The 20,715-nt window shown below is 39.7% G+C and overlaps 1 protein-coding gene across 2 annotated transcripts in view; it reads left to right on the top strand.

Annotated features, from left to right (window-relative positions):
• Positions 1–452: 452 nt before the first annotated feature.
• Positions 453–20,715, top strand: part of Thoc2 (THO complex 2) — a 130,125-nt gene continuing 109,862 nt past the window's right edge. The window contains exons 1-2 of one of the 2 annotated variants that reach the window (XM_036174012.1): positions 453–547; positions 17,090–17,148. In XM_036174012.1, the coding sequence (XP_036029905.1) occupies positions 477–547; positions 17,090–17,148 (130 nt within the window). In that variant the 5' untranslated portion in view covers positions 453–476. The remainder of the gene's footprint in view (positions 548–17,089; positions 17,149–20,715) is intronic. The other variant, XM_036174010.1, reaches the window with a different exon arrangement.

Below are 20,715 nucleotides of genomic sequence, written 5' to 3'. Positions count from 1 at the left end.
TAATTTCCTATCAGTAGTAACTTGAGATCTTTCTTATCTCATGTTCTTCTTTTCCAGAGGGTCATGCCATGCATGGCTGACAGTCCAGTATCTTCAATGCCTAACATACCGAGCGCTTGAAAAATTACGTGTTTGAATTAGTGCTTTGGGGTAGATACTACAGGAGCATAAACGTTACAAGCGGTCCGGGCCTGGCGTTTTTAAAATTCTTTTATTTATTTTTTTCCTATTCTAAAGCTAAGTAAAACACGGATACTGTTGAGGGCGCGGTCCCGACAGGTACTTGCGAAAGGGACCACCGGCGTCTGACACCTCTTTGTCAGCCAGGCCTGGGGCTACGGTTGGGTGGGGAGGTAGGTGGGGCGGGAAATCTAAAACCGAACTCCCAGCTTCCGTCACTCCCCGTGGGCGGTGCTCCCCTTTGACCCCTAGCTCGCGAGCTACACATCCGGGCCACTGTTACTAGTGAGGGGAAGATGGCGGCCGCAGCGGTGGTGGTTCCCGCAGAGTGGATAAAGAACTGGGAGAAATCAGGGAGAGGCGAATTGTGAGTGTTCGGGCTGGGCACGGGCGCCGGGCACGCTGAAGCTGGGGCGTTGGCCACATTCGGAAGTGGGGTATGGGGGCGGGAGGGGGAGCGGCGCCCCCTCCCCCACCCGGGTGACGATTGGGGATTGTTGGTTAGGAGTTTCGAACTGCCGGAGGAACGGGACCGGTCTTCTCCATCGAGCGCCTCCTTTCCCAGACCTCCCGGGAAGCCCTGCGGTCCACCGGAGCCCTGCTTCCTTTTGGTCTCTCAGCAGAACTTCCGTCTTGTCCCTTCAGGTCCCCCTGTGCTCCTCCTCTGTCTCTTTTTGTCTGTCTCTCGTTTTTGCCTCAGCTCACTTGGCTGCTGTTCTTTCCGTGGGTTCGCGCCCGGGGCTGTTGGGTCCGTACTTGACATTTTCCTCTCTGTCCCATTTCATCACTCTGCACCTAAGGCGACTCCCGCAGTTTGGCGCCCGGCCTCTCCTATGTCTGAAGTCTTAGGAGGGCGAACTGTCCCGAACTCTATGCTCCTCGCCGCCAGTGGCCGAGGAGCTTGGGGCGTCAGGGACAGCCAGGCTTGGCACCTCTGGTTTCTTGGGGAGCGCCAGCTTGCACTGCCCAGGCCCTGCAGTCCTTGGGGGAAGTGTGGCAGGGATTGCCGCTTTTTGCCAAGTCCCTACCGGCATGTCACCTCTGAGTGGCTTCGGGCTGGATTCAACTTTTCATCATTAAATGTTGATGAAACCCCATTTTGGCCTGGAACTGTAGCTAATTCTGGTCCCCCTAGAAGCTTTTATTTTAGTACTTTACGATGTCCCCCCCCCCCCGTAAGTCGTAAACTTATTTTGTAACCCCCGCCTGGTAATTTGCCATGGTAGAGGTTTTCTCGCCCCAAGTACCCACCCCACCCCCACTTCCCGTTTAAATAGCAAAATTAACCATTGATTTGAAAATAAAAAAGTTCTAATGTCTTCGTCTGAATCGCTTTGGAAGCTTAGTAGTCAATCCTAAATGAGATTAATTCTTGTTAGCTGTTAGGGTTGTCTCCTTCCACTCCTACACTTCAGTGTCAGGTTCCCAGTTGCTAGCGGGAAGATAGGAATCTCTGAAACTTTGCTACTTCAAAGGACCGAAGCACCAGACACAGCACCAGACACGCATTGCAGGATCTTATTCTAGTAAAATGACTAACTCCCGCCGACAACTCCCTTTGCTATTCCATGAACTTAACAGTGTGAATCCTAGAATTGGATTGTCTGCATAAGCAGCTAGCTTAGCCCACTTAACTAGCTGAGTGACCTTGGTAAATTCTTAACCACTTCTGACTGTTTCCCCTTGAGTAAATTGGAAATAGTAAGCACTCTACTCAAAGGATTGTTGTGAAGACTAAATGTCTTTAAAGCACTTGGCTTATAGTAAGTGCTCAAGTGATAGCTATTAAAAGTAATACTATTCCAGCTTTTAGATATTTAAACTTCTCAGGACAGTTCTTGCACTTACAGGCTCTACCTCTTTAGTTAGCAATTAATTGGCCTCTGGCTTCATGTGTGTATACTCTAGTTTGCCAATAAATTGAGAGGTCCTTGAAGGAAAGCGATGACATCTCTTATTTCTTTTGGTTCAGCATCCTTCCAGCATATACTTATTGTGCCCTAGTGTTTTGTTAACTCACAGGTATGTATGTCTCACATGTAAGATGCTTATTCATTTTTAATTTTTATGTGCTATTTAACAAATACCTCTCGGGCCCCTTGAGTGCTGAGAAGGGAAGATGGGAAGCAACTCAACTAAAGCTTCATACTCCAGTTCATTGTTATTTACTGTCTAAAACCTATTTATTCATTATGAAGGTCATGTTTGTGAGCTGCTTAGCCTCCTTCTCCAGGTGGATTTTGTGTGTGTATGTGTGTGCGTGCGCGTGCATGCGTGTGTATTTGGTAGTAAGTGCTCCATCAGTGAGGTACATGCACAGGCCCAGCTGTTTTTTTTTTTTTTTTAATAGTTTAATGTTTTTACTTCCACTTTAAAATAAGTATTAGGAATTGGAGGCGTTCTGCTTCACTTCTAACTGGCAATGGTTGGAGTAAAACTAAGTGATGTATGAAGTCAAGAATATCTGGTTAAAATGGAATTTTGAGTTTATATATTTTTACATGGTCCATGCTACCCAGTGTTAAAAGAGCTACTTAAAAACTATACTTAGGATTTTCATGTATGTATTTATTGCTTGTGGAATGTGGTTTGAATTATAGTAGATCCAAATCAATGTGATTAGCTTAATGATTATATAAATATATATAATTCCTGTTCTATTAAGAGGACTTATCTCATTTTCTGAGACAATGACCTTGCAGCCCATGCTGACCTTGAATTTATAATGCTCTTCTGGGTGCTAAGATTATAAGCATGTACCACTATTCTAGCTGAGAATTTAAAGTTGGATGGCATAACTGGGTGTGGTGGCTGACACCTGGAATCCTAGCACTTGGGAGGATGAGGAGGATCCCAGGAGTTTGAGGTCAACAGGGGCTACATAGTGAAATTTTTTCTCAAACAAAACAAAAGCTAAAAGAAAATTAAACAAAGCTAATAGACTGGGGAGATATCTTGGGGTTAGGAGCTCTTACTGTGCTTCTAGAGAACCTGAATTCAGTTCTCAAAACCCACAACTGATGGTTCATAGTTCATAGTCTGTAACTCCAGCTCCAGGGGATCTAACACCTCTTGCCTGTATTTTACACACACACACACACACACACACACACACACACACACACACACACACACGCAATTAAAAATACCTAAAAAACCCCCCAAACTGAAGCTATATAATATAATGAATTATTTTATTTAAGTTTTGCCTTACTGGTAGATGAACCTAGAGGCCTTATACATACTAGGCAAGTACTACTACTGAGCTGTCTCTTCAGCCCTTCACAAAATTATTTACATTAGCATACAAAGCAATAGGTTTTATTCCACATCTTCATACGTATCTTATACTTTAGTTTGCTGCCTTCCTCCTTACTACTTTCCTCTACTGACCTCTTGCTGGTCACCTTTCCTCTCCTAAGTTGTCCTACAGTTTGCTTTTATGTCACATGTCACATCTATTCCATATCTACTCTTTTTTTTTTTTTCTTTTTAATTTGAGACAAGCTCTCACTATGTAGCCATGGCTGGCCTGGAACTCACTTTGTAGAACAGGCTGGTAAGTGCTGGGGTTAAAGACATACACCACCATGGCTGACCTCCATTACCTATTTATTCTTTTTGTTTTGTTTTGTTTTGTTTTTGTTTTTTTTTGTTTTTTTGAGACAGGGTTTCTCTGTAGCTTAGGGGCCTGTCCTGACTAGCTCTGTAGACCAGGCTGGCCTGGAACTCACAAGAGATCCACCTGCCTCCCAAGTGCTGGGACTAAAGGTATTCACCACCACTGCTCGGCTCATTACCTATTCTTAATCAACCCATTTCTTTCTCTTAATGTCTCTCCTTCTCTCTCATCTCTTTTGTGACCTATGCATATCAATATGTACACTTAAAAACATGGTATTTGTCTTTCTTAGTCATTTAAGTCTTAGCAAATTTAAGTCAAAATTATCTATTTTGCTAAAATTTGCTTAAATACATGATTTCCTGTTTTATCTGTTTTTTCTACAAATATCATGATTTCATTTTCCTTTATGTCCAGGCCATTTTGTATTTTTCTTTTTCGTTCTTTTTTTTTCTTTTTCTTTTTTTTTTTTTTTTCCGTTTTTCAAGACAGGGTTTCTCTGTGTAGCTCTGGTTGTCCTGGATCTCACTCTGTAGACCAGGTTGGCCTTGAACTCACAGAGATCCTCCTGAGTGCTGGAATTAAAGGCATGCCCTACCTCTGCCAGATGATGGCTGCTGCTGCTTCTTCCTTTTTTAATGACAGTGTCTCATGTATGCCAAGGTGGCTTTAAAATGCTGTATAACTGAGAATGAATTTGAATTTATGATTTTCACTCTATTTCCCCAGTGCTGGAATTCTAAGAAGACCACACCCAGTTTATGCAGTACTGGGGATTGAACCCAGGCCATATGGCATACTAAGGCAAGCACTGTATAAATAGAATTATATCTTTAGCCTTTTAATCTTATATTTTGAAACAGGGTCTTGTTCAGCTGCCCAGACCAGCATTGAACATGAAACCTTCCCATTTCAGCCTCCCAAATGGCTGGGATCATAGGCCTGCACTATCAGGCCCTGCCATAATGAAATTAAAAAAAAAGTCACTATTTAAATATTTTAAACACATCACCATCCTGTACTTTGTTTTCATGTATTTGACTTCTTTTCCTTATGTGAAATTTTGTTTCATATAGCTGAATTTTAGAGGGTTTAAAAAAAATCATGTTAGAGGTATTAACATTTTCATCTTGTTAAAACAAATGATATTGAAAATATATGCAAAAATTCTTTGTTTGGAAATAGTGTCTTAAATATAAAACAGCAACTGGAAATGTTAAAAGTGAGGGTAGAATGAATACATTTATAGGTTTATAAAATTATGTTTTAAAATTTTTTTTTTCTGAGACAGGATCTCTCTGTGTAACCCTGGCTGTCCTGGAACTAGTAAGTATGTATATCAGCCTGGCCTTGAACTCAGAAATCCGCCTGCCTCCTCCTCCCAAGTGTTGGGACTAGGTGGACACCCCTACTGCCCAGCTTTTTTTTTTTTTTCAGGACTGAAACCCAGGGCCTTGCGCTTGTTAGGCAAGAGCTGTACCACTGAGCTAAATCCCCAAGCCCCACTGCCCAGCTTTTAAAAATGTATTTTTAAAGTTGTGTTTCATGAGGTTGTCAAGTTTTTTTATCTGTAGCATGTTACCAGTATATAGTTATGGTGAGAGTTACAGTGTCTGTAGTGCTAAAAGCAGCATGATACTTGAAATAAGTTCAAAGGTAAAGCAATTGTACAGCATACTCAGAGTCCCTCGGTTTGATCTTCAGCACTGAAAAAAAGAAAAAAAACAAAAACCAAACCAAACCACCACCACCACCACCACCACCACCACCACCACCACCACCACCAAAACCCAGCCCAAACTGGGGCATTTTATTTTTTTCAGTGAAACGTTCCTTAATTTTTTTATTCCTGATACCACTACCACAATCCTCAGAACATTATATCTGATATAATAAAAAGACAGTGCTAAGGCAGAGACCTTAGGAATGTACATCTAATTGATACTCTGCTGTATTAATCAGTAGCTGTATTTTCTTGCACAGTGTGCCTGTGGCAGTCCTAAACAAGAAGGATTTCCTATTCAAGCTGCGCTGGTAATTTGTGGCTATAGATATCATTACTTCTGTCTGAGACTTTTAGCCTGCAGTTTCCCTGACAACTCTCCAGCTAACAACTGTAACCCTTTTCTGGGGTCTTCAAAACGTTCTTTTACTGTGTCCCCCACCATAGGGACTACCAGAGCTTTGAAAAATTGTTTTTAGTTTTTGAGATTATAATGGGATTACATCGTTTCTCCTTCCCTTGCTTCCTTTCAAACCCTTCCCTATAATTCTTTTTTTACTCTTTCAAATTCATGACTGCCAGAGGTTTTAATATGTAACTGTGCTCCATGAAAACCGTCTGTTAGATAGAAAAACTTAAATAAGTTTTGTTAGGTAAAGAAAACAGTCCATCCCTCACATTCCTATACACTATTAGTTTCTAGAGATTATATGTATATATGTATATGTATATATACATTTAAAGTTGTCACTTATTTTTAACATTTTAAAGTTGTATGTGTGTGCACAATTGTGCATGCTAGGATGGAGGTCAGAAGACAATTTGTGGTAATTGGTTTTTTCCTTCCACCATGTGGGACCAGGGGATTGAATTCAGGTTATCAAGCTTGGCAGCAAGACCCTTTATCCACTAAGACACCTCTCTGGCCCACCAAAAAAAATTTTTTTTTGGTTTTTGAGACAGGGTTTCTCTGTGTAGCTTTGCGTCTTTCCTGGAACTTGCTTTGTAGACCAGGCTGGTCTCGAACTCACGGAGATCCACCTGCCTCTGCCTCCCGAGTGCTGGGATTAAAGGAGTGTGCCACCACCACCCAGTCCAAAATATTTTTAAATGATAATTATAGAACATCTAGGGTTAGAGAGATGGCTCAGTGTGAGAACATGGACTGCTCTTCCACAAGATCAGAGTTTTATTTCCATTGTCCATGTTGTAGTAACTCCAGCTGCAAAGGAATTCATTACCTCTGGCATCCTTGGATGCTATACATGACATGCACACACTCAGAGGCACACAGTACACATAATTAAAGTAATAAAAAGAAATCTTTGGGGGTTGAAGAGCTATCTTAGCAGTTAAGAACACTTATTGCTCTAAGGACTGGGGATTCCAGCTCTAGGATGGGGGCCCACAATTACCCACAACTGCAGTTCCAGGGGATGTGTCACCCTTTTCTAATTTTGCAGGCTCCTGCATGCAATGCTCATGGTGCACATATTTAAACACACATGCATACACCAAAAAGAAATCTTAAGTCTTTAAAAAAAATGATAAAACTTGTAACATGATTTTTTTCCCAAGAGGTTATCAGAACAGTAGAGGACTCCTAAAGGTAATTGTTTTATTCAGTAATTCTTAAGGAGCTTGGGTATGCCTGGAACTTGCGTAGTTTAAGCTGGCCTAGAACTCCTGGTAATTCTCCTTTTTGGTGTCCTAAGTGCTTTGTCCCCAGCCCCTAAACTTTTTTTTTTTTGAAACAGGGTGTCATGTATTCCAGGCTGGCCTTGAACTGTCTGTGTAGCTGAGGATGACCTTGAATTTCTGATCTCATACCTTCACTTCTCAAGTGCAAGGGTAGCTATGGACCCATGATATCACACCTACTTTATGTAGCACTGGGGATCAAACCCAGGGCCTCATACATTGGCAAGCACTCTAACAACTGAGCTACATCTCTGGCCCTGAAACCTTTTCTAATTTGATTTCATATTTTAATTGTATTCATGAACTAAATGTAAATCTTGATCTGTTTTTCTAGTAATAGAAATTCATTCTTTAGAAAATGTTGATGCAACATTAGGAATTTATTAAGTTACTACGTTTTGTTTGCTAAATTATTTTATAATGCTGAAATGGAGTGAGTGCCATTAATGTAACTGATTTTTCCTACTTAGAAGGGTAGAGCTTTTATTAATTTGTGTTTTAGAACATTTCTTGCTTTCTTGATAACTGCATGTTTCCACAAGGTAAAATGGTTTTGTCCTAGTATTCATTTTTGAGGATAATATTTTTGTTATAGCATTGATAATAGCGGAAGCACTTTGCTTTAACAACAACCACCACCACAACAACAAACAGCTAAGTGAAGCATAGGTGACCATCAGTCTTTTCTGTGTGAAGCAAGCTTTCAAGCTGTGAGCATAAGTAATTCAGGCTTGTTTGTGCTTCCTTCTTGCTGAAAAAAATGGGGAGGAAGTAAGATGTAGCTAAATACTCATGTTAAGAAGCATTCACAATATACTTCTGAATGAGAAGAACATAATTCATTTCATTCAGATTTTCACAGATCTTTGTTCTCAGGGAGTTGAGGCAGCATTTTCATAAAGGCATAAAACTGTTTGTAAAGTAGAAAAACTGGTAAAGTCAGATATTAAGAGAGAGAAGTGACCTGATTTTTGACCTGAGATAGAGCATTTGAATAAGTTTAAGGTCGTTTTGTCATTCTTCTGTAATGTAGGTTAGTTTTCTAGAAGTGGTCGACAGCTAAGACATGCAACATTCAGAACCAATTACTTCTAAGTGTACTTGCTTGTTTACTGTTAGTGGATTACTTAGGAAGAACATAGTTAAATCTATACCTGAAAATATTTTTTTGAGACTGGGTACTCCTATATCCAAAGTCAGCCTTGAACTTTCCATCTCCTTGTCTCAGGTTTTAAGTTCTGGGATTACTTGTATTCAGGGTTCCCTATTGGCTAAATCTGCAGTTCTTATCATGGGAAAATTTCTACTGGTTGTTTTTGGTCTTCTAGTATATAAAGAATTCCCATTTTATAGTAAGGCAACACACATATCTGTTATGCAAGTGAATCGCCTGAATATGATAACCCATTAATGATTTTGTACACAATTTGAACAAATCTTTGAGGTGCTAATTAATAGCTTATGATGACAATATTATCTGCAGGCTAATAAATGTGCTTGCGGCCTAGGGACTGGTAATATGGAATGACATTTCAATTATTTCTTAGTTATGTAATGATGACTGTACCTTAGGTAGGAGTGTGGAACACTGACACAATCCTTCCTCAATCATTGGGAGGCATATTGAAAAAACATTGCTGAAAGTAGAAGAAGATGAAGCTGTCGAAAATGTGAGGGAACAAATACATTTGTCATAAGAAGGAGAAATAACATTTCTATATCCTCCCCTTTTTAGACAGGACTTTACAGTATTCCATGCTGGCCTTGAACTTGTGTCAACCTTGTCTTTGTCTTTCAAGGGCTTGGGATTTCAAGTGTGTGAAGTGTTACGGCTGGTTCCAATTTCTTTTTTCTTTTTAATTTCCCTCCCTCCTACCTTTCCCTTCAACATGTCATGCTTTGAAGGCTGTCCTCAGCTTATTGTTATAACTCAGGTTGACCTTGAATTTCTGATGTTTCTGCTACCATCTCCCAAGCTCTGGAATTACAGGTGTTTGTCACCACCCTACCAGGTTTGTGTGCTGCTGGGAATCAGATCCAAGGCTTATGCATGCTAGGTGATCACTAGGTCAGCTGAGCCACATCCTCAGACTACAGTGAGTTTTCTGTACATGTATACAAAGCTGAGTACCCTCAATGTTTGGAAAGTGGAGGCAGGAGGATCAGGAGTTCAATGCCAGCTTTAGCTACATAATGAGTTTAAGGTTAGCTTGGGTTATGTGGACTTTGTTTCAAAAACCAAAACCCAAAAATTCCCCAAAAATAATAGATGTATACAGTGTGTAATCTTCAGACCAGGGTAATTGGCATATCCATCATCTCAGTATCTGAGGTGGTTCTCAGCCTTCCTAATGCTTCGACCCTTTAATAAAGTTCCTCATGTCGTGCTAACACCCAACTGTGGGAGCCCACTCCTACCTTTTGAAGAGTTCTTAGGTGGAGGAGAGAGACAGAAACACAGGATAGCTTCGAGAGGGCCTGGGTCAATACATACCAGTCTTGAAGTTTATTCAAAAGGGCTTTTTTTGTTTTTGTTTTTTTGTTTTTCAAGACAGGGTTTCTCTATGTAGTTTTGGTGCCTGTCCTGGATCTATCTCGCTCTGTAGACCATGCTGGCCTCGAACTCACAGAGATCCGCCTGGTTCTGCCTCCTCTGTGCTGGGATTAAAGGCAGCCCCCACCACCACCAGGCTTCAAAAGGGCCTTTTTTTACAATGCCAAGGGGCGGGGCAAAAGACCTCCCCCTTGCTAAGTCAAAGCACAAGGTATAGCCAAGTGTAGACCCTTCCAAATACCTGGTAAACATGCCCATGACCAAATCATGTCGTTATGCAACCCTGCTGGGTAAAAGCAAGCTCAGATTCTCTGTCCCTGAGTAAGTTCTCACTAGGAAACCTGTGCAGGCTCCCACACCCAACCATACAATTATTTTGTTACTGCTTCATAAGTATAATTCTGCTACTGTTATAAATCATAATGTAAATATCTGATATGTAGGATATCTGATACATGACCCACAGGTTGAGAAGCGCTGCCTCAGATTATTTTTCCTTAGTACTGAGAATACATGAAAATTCTCTCTACTGGCAAGTTGTTTTTGAGACAGGGTCTTAGTCCACTGAGCCTTCATCTTGCTAGCCTTGTCTGGTATTCTTTACTAATTGAATAAATTTTTTTAAAGTTTTATGTGTGTTGGTATGAAGGTGTCAGATCCCCTGGAACTGGAGTTAGAGACAGTTGGGAGCTGCTATGTGGATGCTGGGAATTGAACCCAGGTCCTCTGGGAGAGCAGCCAGTGCTCTTAACCACTGATTTTCAAATTTTATGCAGATTTAATTAGTAATTTCTTTTCATTGGCCTTTTATTCTTAATTTTGAAAATTTTGTAGTTGGGATTGGTGTTACTTGAGGCAGGAAAATCATTTTTGTGGTTTGCTTGTGCTACAGAGTGACTTTCAGGCTAGCTTGGTAAACTTGGCCAGATTGTCAAAAGAGAAGAAAACAGAAGAGGGGTAAGGATGCATCATCCTATTGATAGAGTGCTGGCCTAGCTCATGCAAGGCCCTAGGTTCAATCCCCAGTAGCACAACAGCAAAGAAAAAAGTTTGTAAGTGAATTGTGGACCAGCAGGTGTTTATTTTGTTGTCTTTTTCTAACCAACAAATGGAGTATCCAAATATATGATACAGAGTGGCAAGGTGTCAAAATGTGCTAATAGATAATTTTTATAATTTCAGCATAGATAATTTCTGTAGGTGATGGTATTGTGGCACCATGTTAGTATAGGATACGCTGTATAGACAGAATCATAAACTTATTCCTCCAGTGCTGAGGATTGAACTCTGGGCTTTGCATATGCCAGGGGCATACTTATAAATTTGAGAGGGAGTGGAGGGGGCGCAGGAGTTGGAGGTGAGAAAGGGTAGGATGGAAATGATGTAAATATAGTACTCCTGAAATTCTCATAAAAGAAGGGAAGAAATTCTTGTAATAGGAATTCATTGGTTCTCTTCCTCCACTTTAAAAGGTTGGCATGACTGGGCATGGTGGTGCATGCCTTTAATCACAGTACTCAGAAGGCAGGGACAGGCAGACCTTTGTGAGTTCAAAGACAGACTAGTCTACAGAGTAAATTCCAGGCCTGTCAAGGCTACATATTGAGATATCTCAAAGAATGTTGACCTGTAAGTTTTTTTTTCTAAATCGTGAAATGAGCAAAACTGTAGAGAAGTTCCTAAATACTAATGTGCAGAGCTTAGAGAATTATACAGTTCAAATGCAAGTCAGATACAGGGGTAAATGCCTGTAAACCAACATTCAGAGACTAAAACAGAGTCTTGAATTTGACCTATTTGAAGCAGACCTATTGTCAAAAAGCAATTTGACAGCTAGGCTGGATGACATGTATTTAATCCTAGCACTCAGAGACATGCAAATTTCTTTGAGTTCAAAGCCCGCTTGATCTATTTCGTGAGTTCCAGGCCAGCTAAGGTTACTGAAGACCCTGTCTCCAAACCAAGCCAAGCCAAGCCAAACCAAACCAAACCAAACCAAACCAAAAGGCATATACCACCTATTTTACATTGCCATCAGGGTAACATAACCTCTTTTTCTGATCTCTCTCTTTACCTCCTCTGTGGTAATCATTATTTTGACATTCATGTTTTGGTCCTCTATATTTCACCTCATAAATTCTGGGTTTATAGGCATGTGTCACCATACCCAACTTTTAAAAGTTAATGTCACATAGTAATGAGGATTTGAAGATTGGTCAATCTGAGACAGGAGAATCAGGAATTCAAGGTTAGCCTGGACAACTTGGAACCTTGTTTCAAAAATAAGAGCATCAAAAAAATTTAGAAAAAGCTAGTGTGATTTGTATGCAGTTATACATCATTGTGGCTTATATTTTCATTGAGCATCATTTTAATACAGTATTGGTCTTTGGAAGTTCTGATTTATCCTTTTGAAGATCTTTATGTCTTTTGTTTGTGTTTCAATTTAATTTTTCTTTGCTCTCTTGAGGTGCTTCATTCATGTTGTTTGTGTGTTATATGTACTAAGAACATATTCAATCTTAACAGTGACCGTAACCATTTTTTTTTTTTTTTTTGAGGTTTGGTCTTGGTTGTGTAGCTCTGGATGTCCTGGAACTCTGTGTAGCCTAGGTTGGCTTCTAACTCATGACAAATTTTCCTTCCTCACCCTTCCATGTGCTAATATGTGCTAAGAATATGCCATCATGCCTGGCTAATAGTGATTTTTTTTTTTTTTTTGGTATTTTGAGACAGGATTTCTTTGTGTAGCTCTGGAGCCTTTCCTAGAACTCACTCTGTAGCCCAGGCTGGCTCTGAGTGCTGGGATTAAAGGCGTGCTCCACCACTGCCTAGCTTAATAGTGATCTTTTTATTGTTTGTTTCTGAGATAGGGTCTGGCTATATAGCCCAGGGTGAACTTAATGATTAGCATCTGCCACTACACTTGGGATTAGTGGTGACTTGTGATGAATACAAATGATTCATTTTAATGTCATCACATTTATCCACTATTTGCTATATTAGTACACTTTGTGCTTACTTAATGTTTCCCTTTCCCACCCCCCCACCCCCTTTTTTTTGAGGCAGGGTTTCATGCTAGTCCAGACTTTCCTGGAACTCAAGGCAATCTTCCTGCCTCAGTCCTGTGAGTGTTGGAATGTTCCTTTTTGACTCCAAGGTTAATTAAGGTGTCCTATATTACTTTAGGAAGTTAATTTACTTTCAAAATGGGGTCTTGACCTGTAATCTACTCGGGAACTCCCTGTGTAGGCCAGTCTGGCCTCAAAGTCAAGGCAGTTATCCTGCCTCCACCTCAGGAGTGTTGGTATTAACGACACTCAGGTTCTCCAGACAGGGTTTCTCTGTGTAGCCCTGTGTGTCCTGGAACTCACTTTGTAGACCATGCTAGCCTTAAACTCACAGAGATCTGCCTGCCTCTGCCTTTCAGGTGTTGGGATTAAAGGTGTGCCCCACCACAGCTCAGCTGACACCCAGGTTCTTTTCATTTTGATGTAAAGTTAAAAATTATTATTGTGTATGTGAATCTGTATGGCAGGAGAGAGAGAGAGAGCTATTGCATGCATGTGGTGGTCAGAGAACAGCCTTGTGGAGTCACTTCTCTCCTTCCACTTTTGTGTAGGTTCCTTGGATTAAATTCAAATTCTCAGACTTGGTGGCAAGAGCCTTTATCTGCTAAGCCATCTTGCCAGCCCTTCATTTTTCAGTCTTTTTCTTTTTAACCTGACATTGGTTTTTATTGTGAGTTAGGGATAATAATAGATTGTTGTGCTTGAGGTTATGAAGAAAATCTAGCCTCATACAGTTAAATAGTTGGCAAGGGCAGCACAATTGTATTAGACTTTTTTTGTAATTATGCATATTGTTGTTTGATATCCTGTCAAAATTCTCATTCATTCCCCCCCCCCCCTCTCTCTCTCTCTCTCTCACTTTGTATGTGTGTGGGAGGGTCAGTTTTCTCTTTCCAGGGACTGAACTCAGCTCCTATGCTTAGTCATCACCTCACTGGCTCTGCTTTTAATTTTTTTGCTCAGGCTGGTCTAGATTTCAAGGGCTCAGGTGATCCTTTCTCCCTATACCCCGAGTGGTAGTTTAAACTACTTTAGTGCCAGGTATGGTGGTGGTGCATGCCTGTAAAGCCAGTGCTCAAGAAGCAGAGGCAGGAGGACTGTTGTAAGTTCCAGGTCAGCCTGGTTTATACAGCTCTGTGCCAGCTAGAGCAGTGTAGTGAGAATCTGCCTTCCCAATACCCCCAAACAAAAAAGTTAAAGAAACTAAACCAGAAACTCCTAAAACATATACCCCCCCCCAAACAGTAACATTTTGATACATTGTAAATAAAATCCACTTTATTTCTCTTTCATTTCCAGTAGATCTTTTATCCATGTGTCATTTTATAACATCATACATTGGCCACTTGGAAATATTTTTCACTGAATTAATGCTCTGTTGTTTTCCTCAGTAGTCATAACTTGTTAGTTGTTTTCAAGTGGAAAAAAAATGGTGTTCTGTAAAAACAAGATAGTTAAGCTTACAATTAAAAACAACTGTTGAATGTTGGTGACTATCTATAGTCCCAGCACTTTGGGTGGTTGATGTGAGAGAATTACATTGAATTAGAGGCTAGTCTAGGCTACATAGTGACTACTATTCAACCCTAAATAAGAAGACCCTGTCGGAGAAAAAAAGTAGATGTACAAGTAGTTTCTATGCACACAACTGTTAATACTTAAATGTTGAGCAGAATTCTTTATGCAAACTTATCATTTTATCAGAGTATCTAAAAGACATTTAAAAAAGGGCAGCATGGGATGTGATACTGCATACTTGGAATCTCAGTGCTTGTGACACTGAGGCAGGAGGATCAAGTGTCCCAGGCCAGCCTGGACTGAATGCTAAGATACTCTGTTCCCCAAATTCAAAGCTAGGCCAGCACTCTAGAGGCAGAGCCAGTGGAATGCATATCTCAAAGAAACTGAATAGTTCAGAGCTCAGGAATATTTTTTTGTAGGTGGTGGAGGTTGAACCCAGGGCCTGATGCATGCTAAGAAGTGGCTTCCCACTGGACTATACTCTAACCCTGTGTTCTAGAATTACATAAATTAACAATGAATGAAGTCAGGATTTTATTCTTAATGAGTAATATTTATTTAGATAGTCTCTGGGTTGCAGCTACGCTGAAAGATGATGTCCAAGATTTTAGGGTCGAGTACTTTTTTGTCTAGCATGTCTACCAAGCTCTCAGAAAAATCCAGTAGCAGTTGTAAATATGATTTGGTGTGGAGATAAAATTGGAGATAGATACACATAAGAATTACTTTACTGCCTTAGAAGTGGGTGAGATCACCCAGAGTGTGTGTATGGGGGAGAAAGTGCTGCTGCTAAGAGCAAAAGCAATCGAATGTAAGGACAAATGTGCTTATGAGCATAAGAGTGATGATTCTTCTGAAAAGGAGGGAGGGCAGATGAGTTGGACACTCATAAGCTGAGCTTGGAGATGTTCCAAAGTCAGAACTTCTTGAGCACTGAGATACCACAGGTAGAAACTTCCATAACTGACAGGTTGAAAGGACACAAGCCCCCCTCCCCCGTTCCTCCCTTTCAGCTACAATAACACCTATAGAGGAGTAAAATGACAAATGTCTTGTCTGCTGTACAGTAAACTTTGTAGAATGTACAAAATTTTAAAATATTATGTAAGATTATTGTTAGGGTTTTGTAGAAATGACTTAGCAGTTAATAGCACTTAACTGCTCTTGCAGAGGTTCTGAGTTCAGGTCCTAGCACCTGTGGTGGGCAGGTTACAACTGCCTGTAACTCCAGCTCCAGAGGATCTCTGGCACCTTCTGTCCTCCACAGGCACCTGAACATGGTATACACTAGTATAAACATACACAAATAAAAACGAATCTTTAAAAACTTACTGTAAGGGGGACTGGAGAGAGCACAGGCTCCTTTTCCAGAGGATCTGGGTTCAATTCCCAAAACCCACATGGCAGCTCACAGCTGTCTGTAACTCTAGTCCCAGGCGATTTGATACCTTCACACAGACATACATGTAGGCAAAACACCAGTGTCCATAAAATACAAATGAATTATTAAAGAATTGCTGTCAGGATATATATGTAAGGTATGTAGGAAACAATGAATTTTGTGTTATACTTCAATCTGTCCTCAGACATCTTAGGTACATGAAAATATTCTGAACTGAGATATGTTCTGGAATAGTTTTGGTTCTAAGCATTATAGATAAGGGATACTCCTATTCACAATAATATATTAATTCTCATCCTCTGTGTTGCCTTTTTGCTGTTTTGATTGTTTTGTTTTATTGTAGGTTGCACGTTTTCTAGTTTGATGTAGTTCAGTAGTTACCACCTCTTTGCCATTCTTGTTTCATCTGCAATTACCGTTAATTTTTTTTTTTTTTTGTATTGTCTTACTTTGTAGCAGATAGCAGTGAAGATGAGAATGCAGTATTTCTTTGACATTCTGTTTCCTCTGGGGTGGTGTATTTTTTTTATCAGTAGCTGGGACATAATGTTTGTAGTCTGTTTTTATGATGTGACCAGCCATTGACAGATGGTGAATTTTTTTATTAGATGTCTTAAAATGAAGATGTTCTAATTCCACATTCAACTCCAATCATTCTCTCTTCTGTCTGTCTGCAATCCTCCCCCAGTAGTGACCCTTTTATGTTCAGAGAGAGAGAGAGAGAGAGAGAGAGAGAGAGAGAGACAGAGACAGAGACAGAGAGACAGAGAGAGAGAGAGAAAGAAATCTAGATGTCTTATCTACCTTTCCCTCTTTATTGGCTGAAATAGTTCAAAATGGAGACATTTCATTTGAGATAGGGTCTCAAATGTGCTATGTTAGCAGAGGCTGATTCTTCTGTCTTCACTTCCTGAATCCTAGAATTATAATCATTCACTACTATGCCCAGTAGAGACAATTCTTTTTTAAATTTATTTACTTTTATTTATGTGTATTGGTGTTTTGCCTGCAGGTCAGATCTTTGAGTTACAGACAGTTTATTACCTGCCACGTGGGTGCTGGGATTTGAACCTGGATCCTTTGGGAGAGCAGTCAGTGCCCTTAACCACTGAACCATCTTTCCAGCCCCATGTTTCCATACAAGAGACAGAAAAATTCATGTAAAAATAATAATGGATGATCATTCTCTAGTTCTGATGGGTATTTAAATGTATCTGGGAAATTTCCATATACTTTTTAGGAGATAAACTTGCTCCTTAGGAATCAAGTATTTTTAGGATTGGAAATTGACAGATTTTGTTTGTTTTTATTCTAGTTTGCATTTATGCCGGATTCTCAGTGAAAATAAAAGCCATGACAGTTCGACCTACAGAGGTAAGATTAAAAGTATCATAGCTATCATTTTTGGCTTATATAAAATTATAAATCTCCAGTTGATGTTGTGTGTGAAAACCAAAGGTTTAAGAGTGCATGTAATAGAAGACCTTATAGTCAGTAAGTACTATAACTGTAGTTACAATATTATTATACATCTTGAATACACACATTATTTCATCTGCCTGACTCATAATTGAGATTTTGTACATTTGTTTAGATTTCTGTAGTTAGCTGTACCAGTCATACATGTGAGAGAAAGCTATCCTGGGAAGACAAACTCTTTTGATCATGTTTGCACTAGAAAATTTCCACACAATCCATTCAGTGCTTTTTCTAAAGCTTGGTTGTGTTCAGCTGGTGTCTAGGGAGCTTGTTAAAGGCAGTTGTCATGAAAACATAAGCAAAGGAGCTCTTTGCTGTGGATCACAAACAGGGTTTATTAAGTAAAACGTTCCATAATTAAGCAGGATATAGATTGTACTTTTATGGGATTTTGCTGTTTTAACATTCATTAATTTAAAATTAAGCACATGGATTTGGCAGAAGGCAAGCCAGAATAAAAGCATTTGTGTCTGATTTATAGTGTTTTCATTTGTAGCTTTTATTGAAGATAATCTTGTAATTTTTTTTCTGTATGAAATCAGTATTTTTATAACTGTCTATTTGAACAAAATATATAAATTATAAAATTATAAAATTTGCTGGGTGGTGGGGGCTCACGCCTTTAATCCCAGCACTCGGGAGGCAGAGGCAGGCAGATCTCTGTGAGTTCGAGGCCAGCCTGATCTCCAAACGAGTTCCAGGAAAGATGCAAAACTGTACAGAGAAACCCTTCTCAAACCCCCCCCCCCAAATTATAAAATATATTATAGTTACATTATGGCATTGTGAATAGATGATTAAGAACAGTGTTTTTCATATAGAAAAATTTACATTTGTTTTATCAAAAATTAAATATTACATTAACTTGAGAGAATATACTTTATTAGAGGGAACATTTGAAGGCTTGAGGGGAAAGTATTTTTAACAAATGAAACAGCAAATTTTGGTTTCTGGTTTTTATTTCAAGACAGGTTTTCTCTGTGTAGCTTTGCACTTTTCCTGGAACTCACTTGGTAGCCCAGGCTGGCCTTGAACTCACAGAGATCCACCTGCCTTTGCCTCCCCAGTGCTGGGATTAAAGGCATGCACTACTAATGCCCAGCCGGTTTCTGTTATTTTAGTAAGCTCTGTTTTAAGACTTAACATCTCAGCTAGGTTTGGTGACACATTCCTGTAATCCCAGAACTTTTAATGATGAGATGAGTATTGTGATTTCAAAGCCAGCCTGGGCTATGAAGTGAGTTCTAGGCCAATCAGAGCTCTATAGTGGAACCCTGTGTTTAAAACAACCAATCAAATAAAATCCCAAAACCCAAAATCTCTAGCACACCAACAATTAGATTTTTACCTTTTTTTTTTTTAAATTGTATAATTGGGCTGTAAATATATAGCTCACAAATAGAGCACTGTTCAGGCAGATGGGAAGTCCTATTTTCTGTTTCTAGTACTGCAAAAAAAATTTGTATGATATCACTCACAATGACTTTCAATGTTTTTGTTTGCCTAAGTTAAGTTGACTACTGGAAATTAGGAAAGTACAAAAGTATTCCTTTATAAAAATTCTGGCACTGGGGAGGCAGAGGCAGAGGCAGGAGGATTGAGAGTTTGAAGCCACCCTGGAATACATTATGAGACCCCCTGAAAAAGAAAACACTCCCAAACCACTAGGTTTTTCAATTTTCTCTTCTCCATGCTTATTATTTTAAACTTCTTAGTTTTGATTTTTTTATGTGGATAAGAAAAATTTTAAACCTATGAAGTTAATGTGTTACTGCTCTTTGGGTTTTGAAAGAGAATGGATCCTTAACAAGTATATGATTATAGTTCATTTACATTGTTTTAGTGTACACATGGATCCAAAAATAGTTATGATTGTGGCCTTAGGCTGGATAACTAGTATTCTCCTTCCATTTCTCTGCTTGCTTCTTCAACACATAGACCTACTCATTGATCTCTGCCAGTAGCTAATCTTTGGTCTAAGGCCCTGTTTGGTTGTGCGTGGAAGAAACTGACTTAATGCCCTTTCTTTAAGATCTCCTTTTTTTTTTTAAATTTTATTTATTTTTATTTTATGTGTATGAGTATTTGCCTGCATGTATGTGTGTGTGCTATGTAAATTCAGTGCTGCAGAGGCCCTAAGAGGGAGTCTGATCTTTGGGACTGGGGTTACAGCTGGTTGTGAACTGCCATGTGGGGGTTAGGAATTGAACCCAGAGCCTCAGGTAGAGCAACCAGTTCTTTTTACCACTGAGCTATCTCTCCAGCCTCTGATCTCCTTTGTTTTGTCTTGGATTTAGTATGGGTTGTGTCTTGTACATATCCCTAATTATGTCTTGGAATTAATTTCATTTCAGGCAAACAATTTCCATTGTACATACTGTTTGTTCCCTTTAAAAGGTATTCTTACTTTTTAGCAATAAAACAACATTGTTGGCTAGATAGATGGTTTGGCAGTTAAGAGCTCATACTGCTCTTTTGCAAGTATCCCTCTGTTTTGTTTATATTCTTAAAACTGCTCTTTCTAAAGTGTTAGCACTAATGTAAAGTGTTCACTGAAGTTTTTTTTCCCCCATATATAAAGGTTGTATGTTTCTCTGCATGTTGTGAATGTAAGTGTAAAGTTTTCCAACTATGGCCAGCGCTGTAGTTTTAAAGCACCATTGTCTTAGTTAGGATTTCTACTGTTGTAACAAAACTCCATGACTAAAAGTAACTTGTGGAGGAAAGGGTTTATTTCTTCTTATAGCTTGTAGTCGGTCATTGAGGGAAGTCAGGGCAGGAACTAAAGACAGGAACCTGGAGTCAGAAACTGATAGAGAGGTCATTGGAGGAGTGCTGCCTACTGACTTGCTCCTCATGCCTTACTTGTCTTGCTTGATCACCAGCCCATAGTGAGCCTGGCCTTTCCACATCAGTCATCAATAGTCAATGAAGAAAATGTACCACAGCTTACCCAAGGGCCAGTCTGCTGTGGGCATTTTCTTAGTTGAGGTTTGTTCTTCCCAAGTGACCTTGTGTGACAAGTTAGCATAAAACTAGCTAGCACAATTGACCCCTTGTCAATTTGATACACAAACACAACACTGTTAGACCATAACTTTTCCTTTTTGTTCATCCCCAAGACCTCATATTAATGTTAAATATCACAATATAAAATATTCCAACTTTAAAATCTCAGTCTGTAAAATTCAACACTTTGTTTAGTCTCTTTAAAACAGCCAGTCTCTTTCAGAGTTCATTCCTCCCTAAAATATCCAAAGTGTTTAAAATAGCCATAGCTTCCCAAATATCCACTCCTATTAAAAATTCCAAAGTCATTTTAAAAATTGAGACTCTTCCCACAGCAGCCAACATTAGGCAGAGCCTGGGGAATCCTGTGGAAGAGGGGGAGGAAGGATTGTAGGAGCCAGAAGGGTCAAGGACACCACAGGAAAACCCACAGAATCAACTAACCTGGGTTCA

This window comes from Onychomys torridus, chromosome X, assembly GCF_903995425.1.
Source record: "Onychomys torridus chromosome X, mOncTor1.1, whole genome shotgun sequence".
Lineage (NCBI taxonomy): Eukaryota > Metazoa > Chordata > Mammalia > Rodentia > Cricetidae > Onychomys > Onychomys torridus.
The sequence above is the reverse complement of the archived record's forward strand: the minus strand, read 5'-3'. Positions and strand labels throughout refer to the sequence as shown.